This window comes from Suncus etruscus, chromosome 14 (assembly GCF_024139225.1).
Source record: "Suncus etruscus isolate mSunEtr1 chromosome 14, mSunEtr1.pri.cur, whole genome shotgun sequence".
Lineage (NCBI taxonomy): Eukaryota > Metazoa > Chordata > Mammalia > Eulipotyphla > Soricidae > Suncus > Suncus etruscus.
In genome coordinates this window covers 93,026,006-93,050,299 of record NC_064861.1, presented here as the reverse complement: position 1 = coordinate 93,050,299, position 24,294 = coordinate 93,026,006, and the positions used below count along the sequence as shown (strand labels likewise).

General features: G+C 60.1%; 3 protein-coding genes across 7 annotated transcripts; 2 read left to right on the top strand and 1 right to left on the bottom strand.

The window, feature by feature from the left end:
• Nucleotides 1-272: 272 nt before the first annotated feature.
• Nucleotides 273-9,036, bottom strand: TBC1D17 (TBC1 domain family member 17). 2 transcript variants are annotated; one of them, XM_049786833.1, is made up of 17 exons: nucleotides 8,911-9,036; nucleotides 8,440-8,538; nucleotides 8,206-8,280; nucleotides 7,148-7,271; nucleotides 6,380-6,587; nucleotides 6,053-6,164; nucleotides 5,807-5,953; nucleotides 5,247-5,375; nucleotides 5,056-5,159; nucleotides 4,389-4,483; nucleotides 4,160-4,276; nucleotides 3,974-4,074; nucleotides 3,774-3,873; nucleotides 1,052-1,149; nucleotides 832-948; nucleotides 595-681; nucleotides 273-510 (listed from the first exon to the last, which is right to left on the bottom strand). In XM_049786833.1, exons 1-17 carry the CDS (start codon nucleotides 8,929-8,931, stop codon nucleotides 301-303), a joined length of 1,944 nt encoding a protein of 647 aa, XP_049642790.1. In that variant the 5' UTR covers nucleotides 8,932-9,036; the 3' UTR covers nucleotides 273-300. The 2 variants fall into 2 exon arrangements, with proteins under 2 accessions (XP_049642790.1, XP_049642789.1); XM_049786832.1 differs by having other exon boundaries at nucleotides 5,807-5,965; nucleotides 8,911-9,032.
• Nucleotides 9,037-9,337: 301 nt separating this feature from the next.
• Nucleotides 9,338-17,697, top strand: AKT1S1 (AKT1 substrate 1). Of its 4 annotated transcripts, none has more exons than XM_049786835.1 (5): nucleotides 9,338-9,436; nucleotides 13,296-13,675; nucleotides 15,874-15,951; nucleotides 16,036-16,205; nucleotides 17,539-17,697. In XM_049786835.1, the coding sequence occupies exons 2-5, from the start codon at nucleotides 13,303-13,305 to the stop codon at nucleotides 17,680-17,682; spliced, it is 765 nt and encodes a 254-aa protein (XP_049642792.1). In that variant the 5' UTR covers nucleotides 9,338-9,436; nucleotides 13,296-13,302; the 3' UTR covers nucleotides 17,683-17,697. The 4 variants fall into 4 exon arrangements, with proteins under 4 accessions (XP_049642792.1, XP_049642794.1, XP_049642793.1 ...); XM_049786837.1 differs by lacking the exon at nucleotides 9,338-9,436 and adding an exon at nucleotides 10,488-10,571; XM_049786836.1 differs by lacking the exon at nucleotides 9,338-9,436 and adding an exon at nucleotides 10,862-10,900.
• A 2,624-nt stretch (nucleotides 17,698-20,321) lies between these two features.
• PNKP (polynucleotide kinase 3'-phosphatase) lies at nucleotides 20,322-24,170 on the top strand. The gene is made up of 16 exons (XM_049786188.1): nucleotides 20,322-20,508; nucleotides 21,129-21,175; nucleotides 21,491-21,829; nucleotides 21,951-22,030; nucleotides 22,141-22,198; nucleotides 22,290-22,397; nucleotides 22,505-22,576; nucleotides 22,762-22,810; nucleotides 22,884-22,954; nucleotides 23,028-23,120; nucleotides 23,195-23,291; nucleotides 23,373-23,434; nucleotides 23,516-23,625; nucleotides 23,707-23,794; nucleotides 23,875-23,936; nucleotides 24,018-24,170. The coding sequence occupies exons 1-16, from the start codon at nucleotides 20,358-20,360 to the stop codon at nucleotides 24,133-24,135; spliced, it is 1,605 nt and encodes a 534-aa protein (XP_049642145.1). The 5' UTR covers nucleotides 20,322-20,357; the 3' UTR covers nucleotides 24,136-24,170.
• Nucleotides 24,171-24,294: the final 124 nt, after the last annotated feature.

The window sequence follows — 24,294 nt, the reverse complement described above, 5'->3', positions numbered from 1 at the left end:
TGCTCCCGCCTGCAGGCGATGATGCCTCCAGCCGGCCAAGCCAAGCCAGACTCTCTCCTCCCGAAGCCCCAAGTCGGGGCTCCCCCGCAGGCCCCCTAGACCTTCACTTCCCACTCTGTGGCCAGATCCAGGTCCAGAGGACCAGGCCAGGCCTCGCCCCACCTCCAGGTCCCAGCCACGTCCTTGCCTGCCTGCCCGCCTGCCAGCCGGTCCCCACCCCGCTGGTCCCGCTCAGTCGGGCCAGGGCGCTCGCGGACTGTCCATGGTGATTAAAAGTGCCTGCGTGCCAGCTGCGCCAGGTTAAGAGTCGGCGCCTCCGTCCTCCTCCTCCTCCTCCTCGGGCAGGATCTCCAGGCTGCTGTCGGGCTGCGCGGCGGGCTCCATGGAGGGTGGCGGGGCCCGAGGGGCCCGGGTGGGGGACAGCGGCAGTGGCGAGGCGGGTGGCGAGGGGCTGTGCGCTTCTTGGGGTGGTGCCAGTCCCAGGACTTCCTGCACGTTGTGGGGCAGCTCCTGGAGGGCGGGCACAGGGGTGCATGAGCGAGAGAGGCCGCCTCCCAGCTGAAGTGGACGGGGTGCGCAGGGGTGGAGACTCACCGGGCATGCCGTGAGCTGCCGGTACAAGGCCTCGGCCCTGGTCAGCACGTCCTCCACGCTCAGCTTCATGGTCAGCTCATTGATGTGCTACGGGACAGGGAGTGGCCAGGGACTCAACGCTGAGTCACTGGGAAGCCTCGACCGCCCGCTGTCCAGTCCCAGACAGGAGGCGGCGGCTGAGGCCTAAGGCACGGGCCACCTTACTCTGGTGCCGGGCTGAGGCAGAGGGGGGCTCACCTTGAGGATCTCGTTGAAGCCGAACCCTGAGAGCATCAGGGTGTCTCGCTCCATGTCCAGGATGGCGCAGGCCACCAGCAGGTGCAGGTTGGGCCCCGGGAGCCCCGTCCACAGCACCTTTGGGGGCCGAGGGAACCAACCAACCAACCGTCAGAGCCCGCCGCCCGGCCCCCACCCACCTCCTCGCCGCCTCCCCTCAAGGCCCCGGCCCCAGGCCCACCTCCCACAAGCGGAGCACGTCCTGGAAGGGGAATTCCCTCTTGAACCAGATGAGCAGCCACCGGAAGCAGAAGCAGAGCGAGCCGGAGTCCTGGGAGTCTAGGGGTGGACACAGGGATGGGGAGCAAAGCTCAGCCTCGATACCCCAGATGTGCCCGCCTGACCTCTGTCCCTGTGGGGAGACGGAGGGTGGGCACGGCCCCATGCGGGAACAGCAAAGAGTCAGGCGGCCTGACAAGCCCAGGTGATCAGTCCTGTGAATGGGGCCCAGGGGAGCACCCCAGGCAAGGCGGCGACTGACGGGAGGAACGAACGCATCCACCAGGGCTCCCGAGGTCATGCGTGCGGGGATCAAACACATGCTCAGCCTCCAGTGCTCACTACCTGGGCCATCTCCCTGCCCCTAAGGGATAAGCCTCCTACCCATGTGCAGGAGGGCCCCTGGGTTCAGTGCTCGAGTTGCCCAGTCCAGAATTAGTGGGGTGAGGAAACCATAGCTCTGTCTCTGCCCCAAGGAGTCCATATCTTTTTGTTTTGGGGTAATACCCAGCAGAGCTCAGGGATTACTCCTGGGTCTACACTCAGAAATCACTCCTGGCACGCTTGGGAAACCATATGGAATGCTGGAGATCAAATCAAACCCAGGTCAGCTACGTGCCAGGGATATGCTCCTCGCTGTGCTATTGCTCTGGTCCCAAGGGACCATATCTTTGTTTTTTTTGTTGTTGTTTTTGGTTTGTTTGTTTTTTTTGCCACACCCAGTGACGCTCAGGGGTTACTCCTGGCTATGCACTCAGAAATCGCTCCTGGCTTGGGGGGACTATATGGGATACCGGGGGGGTGTCGAACCATGGTCCATCCTAGGCTAGCGCACACAAGGCAGATGCCTTACAGTATGGGCCACCACACTGGCCCAAGGGTCCATATCTTTGAATTGCTTATTTATTTTTGTTTTTTTGCGTCACACCTGGCCACACTCGGGTTACTACAGGCTCTGCGCTCAGAAATTGGTCCTGGCAGGCTCAGAGGACCATATGGGATGCCGGGATTCAAACCACTGTCCTTCTGCATGCAAGGCAAACACCCTACCTCCATGCTATCTCTCCAGCCCCTAAAGCACTTATTTTGGGGCTTGGGGTCATACCCAACTATGCTAGCCCAGCAAGGTGATGGGGATAGCGTTCCCCATGGTGCTCAGGGTGTGTGTGTGTGTGTGTGTGTGTGTGTGTGTGTGTGTGTGTGTGTGTGTTTTGGGTCCTTTGAATTGCTTGGGGGATAGATAACTCTTGGCTCTGCACTCAGGAATCACTCTTGGTAGTGCTCTGGGACCACATGGGATGTCACACGGATCAAACCTGAGTCTTCTGAGTGCAAAGCGAGAGCACCCTACCTGCTGAGCTCACTCCGGCCCTCATGCCTTGGATTTAGATGGAAGAAATGGGTCAGGGTTGGGTGCTCCGCCCTCGGAAGTCCTGACTCCTGTCCTTCCTTCTCATTTATCTCACCCGCAGCAGAAATTTTTTTCCCTTTGCTTTTAGTTTTAAAAACACTGCCATGATTAAGACTTCTAACATTCAAAAGCAGTTGAGCTCACTGGTACAGCCTTTGCCCAGTCCACATGGGATTTGGATTGAGTCCCTGGCACCACAATTTAACTCCTATTGCTATTCTCTGCATTACACTTTTTTTTTTTGGTCCATACCTGGCAGTTTTAGGGATTAATCTGGGCTCTGTGATCAAGGGTCAATTCTAATAGTGGAGGGTCATATGTAACATCAGGGTTTGAACATGCGTCCTCATGGGTAAGACTAGTGCTTTCGCTCCTGTACTCTCCTTTGCAATTTTGGGGGAGGGAGCCCTCGGCCACATCCAAGGATGCTCAGGGGTTATTCCTGATTCTGTATTCAGGAGTGGCCCCTGGTGGTACTTGGGGGGACATATGCAGTGACAGGGATTGAACTGGGACCAGCTACATGCAAGAAGAGTGCCTTAACCCTAGAACTTTCCCTCCAGTCCCCTGCAATTTCCATATTGAACTGTAATGAAGCCCAAATTCAAAGCCAGAAGGTGGCAGCCCAGCCCCGAAGAGCCCAGAGAAGCAGCGGAAAAACCCTAGTTCATGTGCACAGGAGGGATGGGGGAGACAGAGCATGAAAGTGCCACCCATCACCACAGGCAGGGGAAGCCAGTGAGAGGGACCCCCAGAGCTGACAGTAATGGAGATTATGCTCAAAATGGCAATTCCGGGCCCGGAGAGATAGCACAGCGGTGTTTGCCTTGCAAGCAGCCGATTCAGGACCAAAGGTGGTTGGTTCGAATCCCGGTGTCCCATAGGGTCCCCCGTGCCTGCCAGGAGCTATTTCTGAGCAGACAGCCAGGAGTAGCCCCTGAGCACCGCCAGGTGTGGCCCAAAAAACCAAAAAAAAAAAAAAAAAAAATGGCAATTCCAAGTTCCCAGGGGAGCTTGGGGTTCTAGGTCATGTGGGAACATTTCTCTTGATTGGAAAATGAAAAAACATCCTGGACTTGTTCAGTGGCAGGGACATCAAGGCAAGCTGCAAGGCCAGCTTTGCCCTGCCCACCGTCATGGCCACACCCACCATCTTGCCTCGCCCACAAGACCAACCATACCCATCCATCATATTGGCCCCGTCCATGTCAAATATGCCACACCTACCAGACATGCCCCGCCCACCACCCATCCATCATCCATCCATCCATACCCAGAAAATCGCAGAGCAGTGGATCTAGCACCCGCAGCAGCAGTAAGAGTTGCCCGAGTTGCCTCTTCATGGTCTCCTGACTTTCCTCGAAGTTCCCGTGCTGTGGGGGTGCAGGAGATGGGGAGAGGGGCTACATGAGAGCAGCGCCCCAGCAAGGGCCACAGGCACAGGCACCGGGACACACCCACACAAGCACTCACCACCAGCTCCATGAAGCCGCAGAAGCACCAGAAGGCGTCCACCTCGTTCTGCGTGACGTAGAGGATCGGGGAGAGCAGGTCACTCATGCCCTGGACGTAGCCTTGTGGGGGGACACAGAGTGAGGCCCCATCGTACCCAGCACTCCCCGAATGGGCCCCCAGCACCAGGCCAGCCCCGGAGCTCACCCAGGTCGAAGTGGTACATGCAGTAGGTGAGCAAAATGTCGTGCAGCAGGCCCAGCCCCGGGTTGTCCGGGCCCTCATAGAATTTGTTGTTCCGATCAGTGCGGCTCACGTCCCTCTCTGCGGGCAAGGGCAAAGGCCAGTCAGGGTCAGGAGCCCCTCCGGGCACCACAGCAGCAGGCGAAGACCCCCACACACACCGCCTTGGGATCTCAGGGCCCGGCCCGCGCACCGATGAGGCTCCGGTAGCCATGCAGCAGCGAGTTCCTCCGCTCCTGCTCGGGGCTCACGGATTTCCACTGCAGCTTCATGCGGAAATACTCATCCCTGCGTGAGATTTGGGGAGAGGTAGGGAGCGGCACCAGGAGCTCAGCACCCCAGGCCCCTCCAGGGGTTGGCCCCAAATGCAGTCTGGGCCCCCACTGCTGGTCACCAACAGAATCAATCAGAACATCTGCTCCTTCCTGTCACCACACCTAGGATCCCATTTCTCCTTTTGGGGCCACACCCAATGCTGCTCAGGGGTTGATCCCAAACAACTCCTAGCTCTGTGCTTGGAGATTATCCCTGGCAGAGAGGGCTTGGGGGACCCTATGGGATGCTGAGGATGGAACTGGGGTTAGCTGCATGCAAGGCAAGTGCCCTCCCCGCTGTGTTATTACTCCAGCCTCTGGGGCCCCTTTGTGATGTCCTCTGGGGTTTTCACTGGAAGGTTCGACACCCACACGAGGTAGGAAGCAGAAGCTCAGAAGCAAGCCAGGGGACCCCCTTGACACCCTCAGCCCACATGGGAGAGAAAGAAGCAGAGGACATGCTTCGGGTCCCTCCTGTCTGGACACAGTCCACAGGGCCATGGGCCAATGGCAAAGCTCCCCCACATTCTGGGGGCGGTCACTCACGTTTTCTTGCGCACATGGGCCTTATGCTCCTCGGTGGAGCCCTCCCAGCTCAGGTAGCCCAGGAGAAACTTCCAGGCCTCACGCCTCAGGTTGGGGCTCAGACCCTGGGGGTGCAGGTCAGGCAGCTCAGTGGGGGCCTCCCTGGCTTCCTGCCAGACCCCCCTCCAGTCCTGCCGCCCCCGGCACCTTACCCCTGAGAAGATGCGGGCTTTCAACTCTGGCACCTGCTGCAGACGGCCCTCAGCACCCACATGGCGGGCCCACTCCTCCTCAGAGACCGGAGACCCCCGATCCACAGCCGGTCGTGGGCCCAGCTCCACCTGTGGGCAGGGTGGCTCAGTGAGCGGAGCCTCCTCCAGGTGATGCCCCAGCCAAGTCAACCCCTCTGAAAGAATGTTGCTTGGTGGAAGCATCTGGGGGTGAACCCGCTTTTCCCTTAAGGAAGAACCAGAGATTCAGCAAACGCAGTTGCTGGTTCTGCAGGTGAGGGGTCATCAGAAAAGCAGGTGTGGGCCCGGAGAGATAGCACAGCGGCGTTTGCCTTGCAAGCAGCAGATCCAGGACCAAAGGTGATTGGTTCGAATCTCGGTGTCCCATATGGTCCCCCGTGCCTGCCAGGAGCTATTTCTGAGCAGACAGCCAGGAGTAACCCCTGAGCATCGCCGGGTGTGGCCCAAAAACCAAAAAATAAAATAAAATAAAAATAAAGAAAAGCAGGTGTTTGGATGTCTTCCCATCCCCAAATACTCACACAGGAAATGACCTCGAAACCAGGCTCCGGCTCCTCGTCGGGGGCTGGGGGCAGGTCTGGGGAGGCCCCCCCAGGGTGTGGCTGCAGGGCACCCCGGAAGAAGTTGGTCACGCGGGAGAAGCTGCTGAAAGTGGTGGAGTAGGGGTCCTGGAGGAAGCGCTGGGGGGTGCACCGTGGGCATCAGGGCTGTGCCTGCGTAGTAGGGACCCCCGTTCCCTCCTGCCACCCGCATGGGGCTTATCTCACCGACACCACATTGGAGCTGTCCTGGTCGAAAAGCTGTAGCTGGTGGAAAGAATTGGACAGCGCCGAGGAGTCGTGGGGGAAGACCAGGTAGAGGCGCGAGTCCTGCGGGGAGCTGGACAGAGAGGATCCGCTGACACCCAGACAGTACCCCTATAGTGGCCCCCTCCCGGCCCAGCAGCCTGGCTTGGTCTCAGTGGGACCCAGGAGAACAGGCAACGGAGTGGGGAGACTCAGAGGGAAAAGCTGGTCTCTCTGGCACCCAGGGAATGGGAGGACCCTAAAAGCCCATGCCCTGTGCTCCATGTACACCCTGCCATTCCCACCTACCTGGCCAGCAGCAGGTAGCGGCTGAGCACCCGGAGCAGAGCACGCGTGCCCCCACGGTGGAAGTGCAGGGCGGGCAACGAGCCTCCAGCCTGCGTGACCAGCACTAGGTAAGCCCAGCCGAGGCCTGGCTTGGACCGGCGGATGGACTTGAGCTCCCCCAGGCTCACCGAGAAGGCCCAGGAACTGCGCAGGGGGCTGGGCTCCACACCTGGGAAGAACGGGGTGCAGTGGTTGGGGCTGGATGAGAATGGGGCCCCCACACCTCCTGAACTCGCTGCCCCACAGTCTTGCTGGGGCCACCTCTCATGTCCTGCACAGAACAAGCAAACCCCACCCTCCCCGAGATTCCAGCAAGCCTGGCTTCTGCGCATGTTCACTTTATTTATTTGTGGGGGGGGTGGTTAGGACACACCTGGCAGTGCTCAGAGGTTATTCCTGGCTCTGCCCTCAGAAATCACTCCTGGCAGGCATGGGGAACCATATGGGATGATGGGAATCAAAACCGGGTTTGTCCCCCCACTCCGAGTACCAGAGGTGGGAGATCAGAGATCCACCCACTTCCTACAATGTGACTCAGTGCCACCCATCAGCTTCAGACCCAGAGACTTGAAACCATGCCCGGTCCCAAGGCCAAGACAGCTGTGTCCTGTCTGACTTTGTCAGGACCCGAAGGCCAGGGTCAGGAGCCACCTAACTGTGGCAGCAAATGCAGGGGGACCAGAAGCAGGAGGAGGAACATCCTCAAACCCCTTTTTGGGCCCTACCTACCTCTAGAGGCCTCGGTGCTGCGGGGCCGGGGGCGGACGGGATGAATGACAGCCCAGTCAGGCTCATAGCCCGGGTCAAAGGTGGGCTCTTCCTCAGGGGGGCAGGAATCACCCCCACTTGAGTCCTAGGGGAGCGAAAGGGTAAAAAACTGAGTGCAGGTGGCTTGGCTGCTCAATTGGAGCCAAAAGGCTTCCCCAGAAAGAAGCCTCGCTGGATTAAAGAAAGGGAAACTGAGGCACAGTGAGGGCACAATTCTTGCAAGCCCTGCTGCAACAGACACACAAGGAGCGTCTCAACCTGGACATGGCCTGAACACAGCAGGACAGAGTCCCCAGGGGCCTCCCCGGGGCTCGCAGAGCAAAAGTGCGCAAGAGTTGGCACCCCAGCAGCTATGCTGGGCCCCAAGGGAGTCTGACAGCCTAGAGAAGAAGGCAGGAATGTGGGTCTGCATATCCTGTGACACCCCAGCCCAGCTCTGGATCGTGCCAAGGAAAGGCCAGTTTGGTGCAGTTAAGGGCTAAGTCGGGGTAACATGTGCAGGGGCAGAGGCAACCTACAAGGTGCCCCAAAACGGCAGAGATACTGGCCATCTGAATCCTTCCCAGAGTGGCACTGCAACCCCACTGCAGACAGGAGGAACACGAGTGACAGAGCAGGCTCCCAATCAGGGTAAGACCTGTCTGCTGACTGACAGTGAAAAGAACTCCAGATGGGCCCGGAGAGATAGCACAGCGGACTGACAGTGAAAAGAACTCCAGATGGGCCCGGAGAGATAGCACAGCGGTGTTTGCCTTGCAAGCAGCCGATCCAGGACCAAAGGTGGTTGGTTCGAATCCCGGTGTCCCATATGGTCCCCCGTGCCTGCCAGGAGCTATTTCTGAGCAGACAGCCAGGAGTAACCCCTGAGCACTGCCGGGTGTGGCCCAAAAACCAAAAAAAAAAAAAAAAAAAAAGAAAAGAAAAGAACTCCAGATCCTGGAAGGTGGAACCTGGAAAGTTCTACACACATACCAGGGAAGCTCCTAGAAAAAAAAGGGGGTGCAGGGGTTGGGTCATACCTTCTTGGAAAAGAGGATCTGGCTGGAGTCTCCGGCCTCCTCGACAGGGGCCCAGTATAGGAGAACGTCATTGTCCTGCAGAGATGGGGTGGGTGTTAACGGGGTGCCTTCTCATGACCCAGGCCATGCTAACCATGGTGCCAGCTTCCAAGCTCCTTTCTGGGGCATCTCCCATGTCCAACCTCAGGCCTGTGCCCCCGAAGACAGTCCCCCCACTGCTTCCTCCAGGCTCACCTTCTCCACCACGCGGATGACCCCCGCAATGAGCGAGTCGGGGTCCTGGTGCTTCTTGGCACTGGTGTGCAGATATACGCCCACTTTCTCGAAGACCACCTGCAAAATGGGGGGGACAGGTGAGGGGCAAGGCCAAGAGGGAGCCGAGCCAATGGGGGTGTCCAGGAGGCGAGGCTATACCAGAGTGGGCGGGGCGTTGACCCTCAAAATCCAAATAGCCTACTGGGAGTCCCAGACCTGGGAGAAAAGAGGCGAGAAACCGGGGACCCCTCTCTATTGCAGCACAAGGGGGACCCCAGCCACTTCTCGGAGTGTCAGGTTGGAAGTCTGGGCGCTTGACAGCCTTGCAAGGGAGAGCGACAACGCATTTAAGAAGGGGTCTGTGTGTTTTCAAAGGTGCACCGGAGCTCCCAGAGCCCCGGCACGGCTAAAGCCTCGGAAAAGGGTGCGAAGGGGTCCCCCCGAGCTTACCCTGTAGCCGGCTTCCTCCATAGCCGCGACCGAGGCCCCCCAATGCCCTAGCGTCCTGCTTGATCCGGGTCAACAGGCCGTCACATCCGGACAGAAGAATCCCCTCGAGTCCCTGCAGTTGGTCGCGTCCCCTGGCTAGGCTGGAACGGGAATGGGGTGTAACCATCGCCCCAAATAGGGGCGCTGAGCTGGAACCACGCGAGATTTAATCACATGGCTCAAACCAGCAAGGTGGAGTCAGCTAGGAAGACATCTGCGCAGGCGCAGTGACGCCGGCCCGGCCGAGAAGTAAACAAGGGGCGTGTCCTTGTCCGTGTGGGCGTGGCCCAAGGGGGCGGTCCACGCTTTGGAACGCCCATTGCGCGTTCCATGTTCGACCCGGGCAGCGAAGCCGAAACGCCGCCATCTTTGTCGAGGGCAAGGCGAAGAGCCAGCCAATGGTGGCCATGTTAATGAGGGGCAAGCTGCTGCTTCTGCGGGGCGCGCCAGCCAAGTCCTGGAAGACCCACAGATAAAGGGAAAGCAGGTGAGAGCGACTGTGTGCAGCGCCAGGACCTGAGGGGCTCGGGATTTCCCCAGGAATGAAAGCATGCCAGACGCATTCACTGAATCACCGTGGAGAGCAAAGCGGGGTCGAGCCCCCCGCCGAAGCTAGCTGGGCAAAGCGAAGGAAGAGAGGCTGCTGGCCCACCTCCGGCCGTGCTCAGGACTCCACTCGTGGCTCTGTGCTCAGCGATCACTCTTAGCGGTGTCAGGGGGACTATAGGGGCGTGGAGGCTCGAACCCGGGTCAGCCGGTGCAAGGCAAGAGCCTTAGCCGTTGACCTCCGGGCACCGATGCTTCATAGGTTCTTTTTGTTTGCTTGTTTGTTTGTCTGTCTTGGTGGTGGTGCAACCACATTCGGCGATGGGTCTGGATCAGCTCAGGGATCATTGATCTGGGGGTACCATATGGGGTGCCGGGGATCGAACCCGGATCGGATGCGTGCAAGGCACCCGCCCTTCCTCCTACGTTCTCTCTCCAGCCGTGAGAGGCTGCCGTCTTGCATCTTATTTTTGCCCGCCAGGGTTCTTTGAGAAGGGACCAGTCTGGAAGGAGGACGCCATCATCATTCGGGGGAAATCATTGCCAGTGTGGCCGCTGCGGCCCTACAGGACATTTCTTTCTTTTTTTCCATCCTTTCTGTAAGAGCGATTGCTTTGGGGGAGAGGGACGTCAGGTGGTTTGTCTGTTTCTTGCCTAGGCTCCTGGCTGCTGTCGGCCATGTTTCTTACTGGAAAATTTAAATGGCCTAGGTTTCTCTCCAACGGGGCTGAAGCCATCCCTCCGTCATCTTTCTTGTGGGCACGCTCTGGCCTCTCGCCATTGGCTCCCGGCTGTCGGGAGCGTGTTCCCGGGGCCGCCATATTGGTTTCGGGCAGCTCGAAGCCGGGAGGAGGTGGGGCTTTCCGACTGAGAGGCGTGTGTGTGCGCCTGCGCGGACGTGAGGCGGATTGCCGCCATGTCACTTGAGGGCGGCGCGACGCCGGGTCGGCCATCTTGGCTACGGGCACGTGAGTGGAGGCGGCCTTGGGAGCCGCGGCGTGGGGAATACTCGGCCGCGGAGGGGAGAGGGGCGCGGGGCGGGCGAGTCCTCCCCGGGAGGACGGTGGCCCGGACAGGTCAGTGGGCGCAGTCGTGCGGCCACGTCGTGCTGAGTGCTGAGCGCCGAAAAGGGTGTCCCCTGCACCCCCTGTCATGGCTGACCCAAGGACAGCCTAGACAGCTTGAGTCTTGGTGTCCAGACCCACTGACACCCTTGCCTGGGCCGTGGATCACGTCCACAGGCTCGGGGGGTGGGTCGGGGACCCCCAGAGTGTCCCTCACCCCAGCAAAGGCGGGACGTCCGGTCCTGGCCCCCTGGTGGGCGGGACTTCCGGCCCTGGCCCGGTGGGCGGGACTTCCTGTTTTCTTCCTAGCACCTCAGGATTTTGCTGAGGTCCTGGCCCAGGTGTGCACGGGGCGGGTGTTTCCCAGCCTAGGAACTGACTCGGATTTTGAGCTCCCTCACCTCGGTGGTTGCTCGTGGCAGCTGGTTTGGGGCGCTTGCAGTTTGACAGGTGTTTGCAAAAGGGGGTGCACCCTACTGCCTTCTAGGCTTACTTAGGGGGGGCTTTTCCTCCCTCCATCGCTCCCCCCAAGCGTCTGCCTTCTCCTGGTCCTCTGTGGGGACAAGGCTGCCCTTCCATCTCCCCCATGGTGGTAAAGGGCAGCTACTCCCCAGGTATGAGACCTCCCGGGGGTGAAGAGCAGCTGACTGGGGTGCAGACTTCGGCCTGGGGTCCAGTTGCATCCCCAGCATCCCATGGTCCTTCTACCCAGCCAGCCAGCATTATTGATACCTGAGCCCGGTGTGAATCCCCAAACCCTACCTAAAGAGAGCCCCATGACTCGGTGGGGTCACCACCCATGTTTTGCTCATGTCTCTGCTCCTGGGCAAACTCACACCCTCTGGCTACTCGTCACGGACGACCAGAAGTGAATCTTCTGCAACCTAACCCCCAGAAGTGAGGGCCCTCGCCTGCAGGCCCAAGTGACCTTGGAACAGTCATATTTTTTTTGGCCCTGGGCTTCCATTTTCTTCTCCCCGAGGTGGGGGTGACGGGGGCAGCAATGGGGGTGAGCTTCTGAGCAACCTCCACTTCTGTGAAGGTGCTAAGCTGTGTTTTTGTTTGTTTTATTGTTGGGGGATATGGTGGGTGCTTAGACCCAGTCTGGTGGTGCTCAGGTCTTACCCTCTGGCTCTGTGCTCAGGGGTTTCTCTTGGTGGAACTTGGGGCCCCTGTGTGGTGCCAGGAATTGAACTGGGATTGGCTGTGGGTAAGGCAGGCCCCTTCCCCTGGACTCTCTGGCTCTGCCCTCAGTGCTCCATCTCTGGCTTCCCATGGAGACCAAAAGCAGGGAGACACCCTCCCCACCCAGGATTCAGGACAGGTTCGGGGCTCTTAGAGAGGACTCTAAGGATGCCTCAAGGTAACAGTGCTGAGAAAGCTGGTGACACATGGGACCTTTCTTGGCACTTGCCATGGCTGCTACAGAGAGGCCCAGCTGGGATTTGGGGGGAGTGGGGTCTGTGTCTATCTCATAGGACAGCACCTCAGATGGGTGAATAGGAAGTAAGAAGGGTGACTGAAAATTGAGCTTCTCCTCCTAAATCACCCTAATCCTTCACTTTCAAATCCAGCCTGTTTGCTGGGTGCCCAGAGCAGGACCCTGCTTGGATCCCCCCAGTGATGGCGGGCTCACTACCTCCCAAGGAGGCCAAGCACCATTCCCTCTCATTTCCTGGCAGGGGAAACAGAGAGGGCAGCTGAGTGGCCCAAGGTCACACAGCCAGTTTGAGACCCAGCAGAGCTGGAAACAAGACACAGTCCCTTGGGGCAATCCTAGTGGGAAGGTGGGGCTGGGGTAGGGGACAGGCTTGGGCCACTGTTCCCTGTCTGAGGGAGGAGACTGGAAGCTCCTGTGACAGGTAGCCCAGGGCACTGGGGCTTTGGGAAGGCCTTAGATTGTATCTGGAGATTTAAGGAGGCCAGAGCACTGCCTCCTGCAGAAAGTCGGAGCAGGCGGTGCCTGGACGCCCAGCTGTGTGTGGTGCTGCTGAGAGTCTTTGGGGTGAGGCAGCTGGGAGCTAGGAGTCGCACCAGTCTGAGTCTCTGGGAGGTTGTAGCATTAAGGTAGGAAGGCCACAATGGGGGGGGGGGTTTCAGCCCAGAGTTGGGGTGTGGAGGTTGGTGGTATCTGATCCGGGCACTGAAAGGCAAATGACAAGTGAGGGGACAGGGTGTCGCGGGCTGGTCGGCCCAGGATAGCAACTTCCCCGACGAATCCCCCATTTCGGGTTGTGGCTCTTTGAGCTGGTCCGAGGTGGCTCTGGGGACCCCACTAGGGGCCTAGCTCTGGTTCTTGGAAGTTGGGGGGGGGGCAGAGACAAAGCTTTCTTCGTTTTCGCGGGGTGAATGGGGCTCTGGCAGATGACCTCTTGCCAAATTGTTGGGGTGCTCTGCTCGCTTGGGGTCTGGTCTTCCCCAATACCTCAGGCCCCCCCCCACATTCTGCTGGAAGTCGTCGCCCCATATAGTCAGCTTTTTACTTTGGAATCAGCCTCAGCTTTGCAGAAGAGACTTAAATTCTCACCTCTATTTATTTGGGGGGCAGCCTTGTCATTCTGAGATGGAACTTGAGGCTCCCCCCTTTGAGCTCTCCCAGGCTTCCCATGTTTCCCAGAGCTCCCTTGGCTGGGCAGCTGGACAGTTCCCCCTGGTACAAGTGGAGAGGGCAGCTTGCTGGGGAACAGTGGTCATGGGGACCCCCCAACTCATCCCCCCTCTTGCTTTGACCCACAGGGCTCGGATGGCGTCGGGGCGCCCCGAGGAGCTCTGGGAGGCAGTGGTGGGAGCCGCCGAGCGATTCCGGGCACGCACGGGCACCGAGCTGGTGCTGCTCACAGCCGCACCCCCGCCGCCACCCCGACCTGGGCCCTGTGCCTACGCTGCCCACGGGCGGGGCGCTCTGGCCGATGCTGCCCGACACTGCCTCCAGGACATCGCCCAGGCCCACCGGGTGGCCGCCGCCTCAAGGCCCCCCGTGCCCCCGCCACCGCCAGAGCCCCCCAGTCCCGCCCAGAGTCCGCCCCGGCCTGCCCTGCCCAAGGATGACGACCCGGATGAAGAGCCCGGGGACACCGAGACCTCCGGGGAGCGGCTGGGCACCAGCGACGATGGAGGTGAGTGGCCGAGGCCCGGCCCCAGTGCATGTTGCAGCTGAGAGTCGCTGTGTGACCTTTACCAAGTCACTAGCCCTCTCTGGATCTTACAGGATCTGGGGTATAGCACTGATGGGGCACAGACTCCAGCCCAAGTCCTAGCAGGAGACACTTACTCTGGCCAAGTCTGGGAGACCTGGCAGGACAGCAGGGAGAGGGCTTGGGGGTCAGCGGGTTCCACATGGGGGCAACAGAGTGGGAGAGAGGAGCTGGCTGCTGTGAGGCTCGAGGGGAATCTGGCAACGGATACTTTCCAGACACACATGGGGCTGGAGTGTGAGGGTTTTGAGGAGTAAGTAGGAGTTTTTTGTTTAGTTGTTTTTTTTTTTTTTTGGTTTTTGGTTTTTGGGTCACACCCGGCAGTGCTCAGGGGTTACTCCTGGCTGTCTGCTCAGAAATAGCTCCTGGCAGGCACGGGGGACCATATGGGACACCGGGATTCGAACCAACCACCTTTGGTCCTGGATCGGCTGCTTGCAAGGCAAACACCACTGTGCTATCTCTCCGGGCCCCGAGTAGGAGTTTTTGTGTAGGCTTAAGGAATAGCAGGGTGGGGGAAGGAGAGATAGCGTGGAAGTAGGGCGTTTGCCTTGCACGCAGAAGGACGATGGTTCGAATCCCGGCATCCCATATGGTTCCCCAAGAAATAGCAGAGTGAAGGACCAGAGTGATAGCATAGTTGTAAGGTGTTTGCCTTGCACGCAGCAAACCCCAGACAGACTGATTCGAATCCTGGCATCCCATATGGTCTCCCGAGGCTGCCAGGAGGGACTTCTGAGTGCAGAGCCAGGAGTATCCCCTGAGAGCAGCTGGGTGTGGTCCAAAACCAAACCAAAACCAAAACAAAAGAAAGAAATAGCAGGACCAGAGAGATAGCACAGCCGGTAAGGTATTTTCCTTGTGAACCCTAGCAATCCCCAAGCTCTGCCAGGAGTATTTTCTAAGCTCAGAGCAAGAACAACCCCTACGCATCGTCAGGTATGGCCCAAAAACAAACCCTCTCCCCAACAAAATAAATCAAAAAAATAAATAAATAGGGCTTGGCCAGTGTAGGTTGTTGTGCCAGTCTGGCTTCCTTCTCAGGAGGGCGCTGGCTCTGGGGCCCCGTGGCTCAGGTTCTGCCTGGCAAGGCAATGCCACATGTGGGCCAACAGGTGTTAAGTGTTTAACTTCCATGTATCTCTCTGCACCCTGGTCCCTATCTTCAAACATACCGGTTCTTTAAGCCTGGCTTGGTGGTGGTGGTGGTGGTGGTTTGTTTAATTTTTTTAATTTAGGGGGCACTGGGCCACACCCGGGGTGCTCTGGCTCTGGTCCCTCAGGAATCACTCCCAGCAGTGCTCGGGGAACCCTATGGGATGCCAGGAGCGAACCAGGGTCGGCAGTGTGCAAGGCAAACGCCCTCGCTGCCGGTGTATCACTCTGGCCCTTGGTTTGTTTAGACTAGAGAGTATTTGTCGTAGGGCCACACCCAGTGGTGTGAGGGGCTAGTCAGGGCTTGTTTTTCTGGGGATCAGAGATCCAGTCTGGACCTCGTGCTGGCCAGTCACAGCCTCCACCCTTGGAACCTTCCAGGGGGTCACAAACAGCTGAGCCAGACCACAGGACTTCTGTTTGTCTTCAGAGGTTTGGGGGCCACACCCAGCGGTGCTCAGTGGCTCTTCCTGGCTCTGTGCTCAAGAGTGACCTCTGGGGGCAGAGCTATAGCACAGCAGTAGGGCGTTTGCCTTGCACGCAGCCAACCAGGGCAGACTTGGGTTCCACCTCCGGCATCCCATATGGTCCCCCGAGCCTGCCAGGAGTAATTTCTGAGTGCAGAGCTAGGAGTAACCCCTGATTGCTGAAGGTCTGACCTCCACCCCCAAAATTAGTAACCCCTGGTGGTGTTTGGGAGGACGCCTTTCACTACTGGGATAAACCCCAATGGACATAATGGATCCTTATCCCAATCATCTCTCTGGACTCTTCTGATTGGCATTTTACGCAGCATTAAATTAAATTCTAATTCTGGGGCTGGAGGGCCTCAGAGCCACACCCTGTGGTTTTCCTTCCAGAGGGAATCATTCTAGAAGAATCTGGTCCACCAAAGGGATGGGGGGCGTTGGGAGCCGTGGCTGGAATTGGGGCACCCACTGGCTTGGCCTCTCTCGTCACCCCAGGGCTTTTTGTGATGGACGAAGATGCCACGCTTCAGGACCTGCCCCCCTTCTGCGACTCAGACCCAGAGAGCACCGATGGTGAGTGACCCCCACATCCCATATTGCCCCTACCTGGTGGGCACTCCAGAAGTCACACTCACGCACCCTTTCTTCCCCCCCTAGATGGCAGCCTGAGTGAGGAGACGCCCGCCGGCCCCACAGCCTGCTCGGTGCCCCCTGCCTCGGCCCTGCCCACCCAGCAGTACGCCAAGTCCTTGCCCGTGTCTGTGCCCGTCTGGGCCTTCAAGGAGAAACGGACAGAAGCTCGGTCCTCGGATGAGGAGAATGAGCCGGTGAGGGGTGCGAGAGGAGAAGGCTGGATGGAGCTCCTCCAGGCAGCTCTCGGGCCTGCACACGCTACGTTTCACAGGGTTCATTCACCCTCTGGTCTCCCTCCTCACACTGACTTAAGCCCTGCAGCTTTGGCTTTGTTACGGGGCTCAGATCGCCTTCCTGCTGCGCCCCAAGTGTCTCTGGCCTATCTTGGAATTTGTCGCCCCTCCACCCACCCCAGGCCTTTTTCTTTCTCTTTTTTCTGGATTTTGGGCCACCACTCAGGTTGACTCTTGACTTTGTACTCAGAAATTTCTCCTGAAGGTGCTCAGGGGACCAAATGGGATGCTGTGACTTGGCAGCTATGATATTGCTCTGGCTCTTTTTGTTCTCTTCTTGTCACACAGTGTATTTTTTGTTTTTTTTGGGGCCACACATGGTGGTGCTCAGGGGTTACTCCTGACTCCTGGTGGGCTCAGGGCACCTTATGGGATACCTGGGATCAACGTCATGCAAGGCAAACACCTTCCCTACTGTGTTATCACCCCGGACCTCTGACATTATTTTTTGAATGTGGAGTTTGGGCTTCCCATGTTCCTATCACTGATGCACCCTGAGGCAAAGGGGAAACCGAGGCCCTGGGCATTCCCCAGGTGTGCTCAGCTCATGAGGGACAAACAAGGGGCTGAAAGCCAGTTGGCCTGTGAAGGGTCTCGGCCTGGTGCCAGGACATCTCCGTGTCCTCACTGAGCGTGGCTCATCTGGGTCATTCCCGACCTGATGCCAGGCCCTGGGGCTGCTCCAGCTTCTATTAGGGGAATGCTGACATTCTGCTGGAGACCGGCTCACACAAGGAGTGAGCACTGGAACAGGGGCGGCTGGCAGGGTGTAACCACGATGGTCAGTGAGATCAAGAGCTGGATGATGAACTGTCACCGATGCTGATCTCGGTCCCATGTGGTCACTGTTTAAGATGAAGAGGGAACTTGGCACTTAGGACTCACCCCGGGCCAGACAACAAAGAGGAGGCAAGGTTAGAAGGCTTCCCGGAGGAAGTGGAGTAACCTGGGGCTGGTGTAATGTGATAAGTAGCTTGCCCTACACACCACAGACCTGGTTCAATCTCCGGCATCCCATATGCTGCCTCCCGAGCATCACTAGGAGTGATCCCTGAGCACAGAGCCAGGAGCAGCCCTTGAGCACTGCCCGTGAGGCCCAAACACCAAAGAAAGGAAAGGAAGCCTGGGGCCGCCCAGATGCCCCCCAGAGTGGATGTGGGGTATGGGGGCGTGAGCCCAGGTCGCTGTCACTGCCAGTGTCACTGTCACTGTCTCTGTCTCTCTGTCTCTGCAGCCCTCCTCCCCCGACCTGGACCGCATCGCTGCAAGCATGCGCGCCCTGGTGCTGCGGGAGACCGAGGACACGCAGCTCTTCGGGGACCTGCCTCGCCCGCGCCTCAACACCAGCGACTTCCAGAAGCTGAAGCGAAAATATTGAGCTCCCTGGCCCGGCCCCACCTGGCCTGGCTAGGCCCACACTACACCCCTGGCCTCGGCTATGGCCCATGGCCTGCCAATCTGCCAATCAGAGGCCGATCCGTGTGTCCCCCCCCCTTTCCCCGCACCCCACCTCCCTCCAGCCCTGGCTCCTGCCGAGGAGGAGCGAGGCTTAACGAGTTCCCCAATTCCCTGCCTGTCCCCCCTGGCTCCAGATCCTTGACAGGCGCTCTCGGAAGGGGACTGACTCTCTTCTGCCTAGCAACAAGGACTTCGCCGCCACGGGATTGGCTCCTTCCGAGGAGCAGCCCGGCCCTGCGATTGGGCGGTGGGGCGTCACTTCCGCCCGGAGATGGGGCCTCCTCGTCCGATTGGCTCCGACCAAAGGGCTTATCCAATCGCTCTCGAGTCACCCGGAGCCGCGTCGCCTAATTGGCTCCAGCCTCCTGGGGGCGGAGCCAAGGCCTCCGAGTTCCCAGGATCGGCCTGTGGCCTTAAAACTGACATTTTTGACACTACTGGGGCTGAGGTCTTGTTTTTAATGGTTTCGTTTTTCTCGTTTTATTAGTGTTTTTTTTTTTTTTTTGACCCGGCCCTGACCATTGGTCCCTTGGGCCTCTTCAGGGGCGGCTCGGTCCGGCCCTGGCCCTTCTCATGGGGCCCAGCCCGCGGAAACCTGCCAATCGAAGCCCGTCCTCCCGCCAGGACCAGGACGGGACCGGCCCCCGCCCCTCTCCTGCCCTCCCTACACCTCTGCGGTGCCTTAAAGGGCTCTCGTCCACCCAAGGTGGGGGGCAGCGGCCCTCGCTCTCCGGCCCTGGCTGCAGGGGAGAGTGGCGGGTGGGGGCCGGGGGTCGGGAGGGGCTCACTTGAGATTAAAGAGTTTTACCTCTGACAGAGAAGCATCGGGTGTTTTGGGGTGCCGGGAGCTGGAGGGGGGTCCGTTAGAGTGCGAAGTAGAACCTCTGATGGTAGGCAGCATCCTACATGACGCGTGTGTGTGTGGCCTAGGTTTGATTGCTGGCATCCCTTGTAAGGGTCTGTACAGCCGATTTCCGTGACTGCATCCCATATGGTCCCCTGTGCACCACCCAGGTTGTGTCGCTGGCATCCCCTATGGGTGTCCCTGCGAACCACCAGGAATCGTGCCTAGGTGCAGAGCCAGGGAGTAACCCCTGAGCACCCCCCGGGTGTGTCCCAAGAGCCCCCCACTCCCCCAAAAAACAAACACTTAAAAGAGTCAAGTAGGGCCCGGAGAGATAGCACAGCGGTGTTTGTCTTGCAAGCAGCCGATCCAGGACCAAAGGTGGTTGGTTCGAATCCCGGTGTCCATATGGTCCCCCCGTGCCTGCCAGGAGCTATTTCTGAGCAGACAGCCAGGAGTAACCCCTGAGCACTGCCGGGTGTGGGCCCCCCCCCCAAAAAAAAAGTCAAGTAAATGGGGCATTTGCCTTGCATACGGCCCACCCAGGACGGACCTGGTTTGAATCCCGGCATGACATGTGGTTTCCTGAGCTTGCCAGGAGTGATTTCTGAACGCAGAGCCAGGAGGAGCCCTTGAGCATTGCCAAGTGGCTCAAAAACCAATCAACTAATAAAATAAACTAAAAAAGGTCATGTAAACAAGGTCTAGCTGCCTCACACTACCGCCTAGGCTAGAGTATGCCACTACAAGCAGGACTAAGGAATAGGACCATTTTGTTTGGGGACCACACAGTGTCGTGCTTTTTTCCCCCTGGCTTTGTGCAAGGCTGGAAGGGAAGGAGAGAGGACAGACACGCTACCCGGGATCGAACCCGGGCCTGCTGCGTGCAGTCGCTTCGACCCCAAGGACCACTCTTGTCCTGCTAACTCCTGGAATTGATCTCCCTCCCCTTACTAAGTGACTCAAGCACAGCGCTGGGGGTGAGGGTGTTGTCGGGGTCGGGTGTTTTCTCGTCCAATACCGATCTTCCAAAGGCAAAGGACCCCCCAACAGGGAAGCTAATCAAACTCAAAACTGGGGCCGGAGAGATGGCATGGAGGTAGGGTGTTCGCCTTGCATGCAGAAGGACGGTGGTTCGAATCCCGGCATCCCATAAGTTCCCCCCCCCTTTGAGCCTGCCAGGAGCGATTCCTGAGCATAGAGCCAGGAGGAACCCCTGAGCGCTGCCCAATGTGACCCAAACCCCCCGCTAAAAATAAAAAGGCAAGTGGGACACTATCTGTGAACGGACGCGCTCGCCCCCTACTGGCCGGAGCCTCGAATTGCAACGGGAGAGACGACCTGGTGAGGAGGCGTGGCTTTCACCGGAAGTCCCGCCCCTGGGGCGGAACAGTAACCACTTCCGTGCGCGCACTTTAGGGAGGCCTTCAGGCTTCCGAGGGGGCGCGAGAGAAGAGAGAACGCGAGCGCGGCGGGCCACGGCTGAGCTCGGGGCCGACGGGGAAAAAACTCGGGGTTCTTGAAAGCCAGGACTTTATTTGAAAGCCCCTTGGAAGAAGGTCTCACCTACCGGAAGCAGGAAGCGGTGGCGGCTGTTGCCCGGGCAACGGCGCGACGCGGCGGTCGGCGAGTGGGCGGGACTTCCGGCGTCTTAAAGAGGCGGGACTTCCTGAAGGGGTGTGGCTTGGCGCTGCCCGCCAAGACCCACTTGCTGTCCGGCCCCAGAGTCGACCTGCTGCTCCCCCTTGGAGATGGCGGACGTCGAAGCCCCGGGCCGGCTGTGGCTGGAGAGCCCCCCCGGAGGGCCGCCCCCCATCTTCCTGCCCTCGGACGGCCAAGCCCTGGTCCTCGGCCGGGGCCCCCTGACCCGGGTGACCGATCGGAAGTGCTCTCGAGAACAAGGTTGAGACGGACAGGGTTTGAATGGAAGGGGCGTCGGGGAGCGTGAACTTGGAACCCCGGGTTGGGGCCGCCAGGAAGGGACGTGTCAGTCCGGAATTTTTGTGGGGGTGTGCTCATTGGCCTTCGGGGCTCCCCATATTGCTTGGGGAAGAAGATCAAGAAGGAAGCAGGCCTCCCAGATAAGGAGCGACTTTGACACTTGGTGTTGGGGCCACACCCAGCGGCGCTCGGGGCCTCCTCCTGGCTCTGCGCTCAGAAACCACACCTGGCAGTTTCGGGGGGCCCTATGGGATGCCATATGGGACTCGAACCCCCGTCCTTCTGCATGCAAGGCAGACGCTCCCCCTCCATGCTAGCTCTCCGGCCCTGAGCCTGACATTTGGGTGGGAAGGGAGTGGCCCCGGGCCCGTGACCCTTGTCCCAGCCTGGACTTAGGGGTTCAGGCGGGATAAGCCCCTTGTCAGAGATGACCTAGAGGAGGGATCGGCAGGGGAAGGGTGTTGGTTGGCCTGGGTTCCATCCCGGCACCCCATGGGGTCCCCGAGCGCACCAGCAGAGTCAGGAATAATGGGGGGCACCCCACAAGTTCTGCGATCTTGACCTCGCCCCTCTCCTCGCAGTGGAGCTGGTCGCAGACCCGCACACCCGGACCGTGACCGTGAAGCAGGTACCCGGGGGCTGCCAGGGGGCTGCAGGGGCGCTGGGGGTGGGGAGGCCCGGGAACCACGGAAACCGGGCGGAATCCGGCCACGGGGCCACGGGGCCACGGGGTGTGGACCGCTGCCTCCAGCTTCCGAATTCCTACGGGGCCGAGGATCTCCTGACCATTGGAAATTGACGCCATAGACTTCGGGCTCCCGCCTCCCGACTTCTGATTGGGCGGCTCCGGGCGGGGAGGCGGGACTTGCGGGCTTGATGAACAGGCGCGCGTCGCGTGGTGGGTGGCGGGGCGGGGCCAGCGCTAGCCACGCCCTCTCCGCAGCTGGGCGTCAACTCCGCCACCGCCGGGACCCAGGTGCTGAAGCCGGACGCGTCGGGCGCCCTGCGGGTGGGGGACACGTTGTATCTGGTCAACGGCCTCTACCCCCTGACCCTCCGCTGGGGAGATGGCGCCTCTAACGGGGTGCAGCCCGACCCCCAGCCGGCTCCAAAGAAGAAGAAGGAGAAGGAGGTGGAGCCGGAGCCAAAGCCGGAGCCGGAGCCGGAGCCAGAGCCGGAGCCAGAGCCGCCGAGCAAGCGGGCCCGGACGGCAGCCCCTGGCTGGGTCAGCCTGGACAAGCTGCTGGTGTTCACCGCTGCAGGCGTGGAGGCCCGCGGCAAGGTGAGGCAATCTCGGGGGCCTGCATGGCTCGGGCTACAGGTGGCAGGCAGGCAGGACCTGAGATCTGCCCAAAGGCGCTGACTCAGTTTCCCCCCCATCCCGCTGTGACCCCACTGCCCAGGTGGCGGCCTTTGACCTGGACGGGACCCTCATCTGCACCCGCAGCGGGAAGGTTTTCTCCACGGGCCCCAACGACTGGAAGTGAGCAGGGGCAGCTGGGCGGGCCAGCGGGCAGAGCTCTACCTGAGGTCCAGCTGCCACCCCAGAGCCCCCCATCCGTCGCTCTCCTGATGCTTCCCCGTGGCTTGCAGGATCCTGTACCCCGAGATCCCGAAGAAGCTCCAGGAGCTGCAGGCTGACGGCTACAAGGTGGGTGCGAGGCCAAAGCAAAGCAGGGGAGAGACCCGCGCCCCCAGAGGACAACAGTGACCCCCCCCGTCCTGTCTGCCTCCCTCCCCAGCTGGTGATCTTCACCAACCAGATGGGCATCGGCCGCGGGAAGGTGACAGCAAAGGAGTTCCAGGCCAAGATGGAGGCGGTGCTGCGGGAGCTCCGGGTCCCCTTCCAGGTACAGCGTGCGGGAAGAGGGTTCAAGGCTCTGGGGGAGGGCTTTGCCCCTCCTGGCCTGGTCTTGGCAGAAGGCTGAGGGGAACATCTTTGGGGCCCTCCCCACAGGTGCTAGTGGCCACTCATGCTGGCCTGTACCGGAAGCCGGTGACCGGCATGTGGGACTACTTCTGCGAACAGGTGAGCCAGGACCCAAGTGAGTGGGGTGACAGACCTTGGGATTCAGGGCCAGGAGTTGGTGGACACGCAGCTGCAGCCTCTTCTAGCTCTGCCAGGTTCTGACAGCTGGTCCTGCACTAGCTGGTTAATGGGGTGCTATCAGAGGCTATCAGGCCACAGACCAGCTGACACCTGTCTCCCCACAGGCCAACGAGGGAGTGCAAGTGTCCCTGGAGAGCAGCATCTTTGTGGGAGGTAAGGCAGAGTGCGGGTGGGGAGCACCAGGCCGCTCTGTGCAGCAGCTGAGCCCCGCCTGTCCCTGTCCCAGACGCTGCCGGGAGACCAGCCCTGTGGGCCCCTGATCGGAAGAAGAAGGATTTCTCCTGCGCTGACCGCCTGGTGAGGCGCTGACCCCAGCTCCCCAAGTCCCCCTGGTCCCCTGCCCAGGCTGACCTCTGTCCTCTGCCCCCAGTTTGCCCTCAACCTGGGCCTGCCCTTTGCCACACCGGAGGAATTCTTCCTCAAGTGGCCTGCAGCTGCCTTCGAGCTCCCAGCCTTTGACCCGGTGAGACCTGGGATGGGGGGTTGGGGTGGGCCCAGAGCCAGAGTGTGGGTCTCACCCCCGTCCACCCCTTCCAGAGGACCGTGTCCTCGTCGGGCCCACTCTGGCTCCCCGAGTCCAGCTCCCTCCTGAGCCCCGACCCGGAGGTGGTGGTCACCGTGGGATACCCGGGGGGTGAGTGATTACTCTGGCTGGGAGAAGCCCTCAGACCCCTCTGGTTCTGGGGTGTCGGCTGAGCATCCCCCCACTTCACAGCTGGGAAGTCCACCTTCACCCAGGAACACCTCGTGTCTGCCGGCTACGTCTACGTGAACAGGGTAGGCACCTTTCCCGCCCTTCGGCCCCCCAGTCTGCCTAGCTCCCCGATCTCAGACTCATCTCAGACTTGTGTCCCCCAGGACACCCTGGGCACCTGGCAGCGCTGCGTGGCCGCCTGTGAGGCTGCCCTCAAGCAGAAGAAACGGGTGGTCGTGGACAACACCAACCCTGACGTCCAGACCAGAGCCAGGTCTTAGGGTCCCCGGGTTTTGGGGGGCTGTGCAGGGGAGGCCCTGACAGGCTCTGACCGGCTGTGTCCTGCACCCCCCAGGTACATCAAGTGTGCCCAGGACGCAGGCGTGCCCTGCCGCTGCTTCGTCTTCGGCGCCAGCCTGGAGCAGGCGCGCCACAACAACCGGGTGAGCGTCCTGAACCCGCACTAGGCCTCCCCACCCCACCCTCAGCCAGGCCCTAACCCCCTCGCCGCCTGTTCCCGCAGTTCCGAGAGATGACAGACTCCAAGCATTCCCACGTGGCGGATATGGTCATGTACAGCTACAGGTTGGTGCTGCAGAGCTGGAGCCCGGGTCTGGTGAGGGCTGGAAGGGCACCCAGGTCTGACCCCCCTCCCTCCCCCCGCAGGAAGCAGTTCAAGGCCCCCACGCTGGCCGAAGGCTTCACAGCCATCCTGGACATCCCCTTCCGCCTGCGCCTGAAGCCCCAGCTCGAGCGGCTGTATTGCCAGTTCTCCGAGGGCTGAGCTGCCCCCCAATAAAACCTGTTCTTTCCATACTCAAGTGTCTCATATTGCGAGGGGCCGCGGGAGTGGGGGACAAAGCTGGGCCCTGGGGACTCAGGATGGAGGTGGACGCCAGGGGCTTGGTCAGTCGGACCGCTGGTGAATGGGTCTCCTAAATAA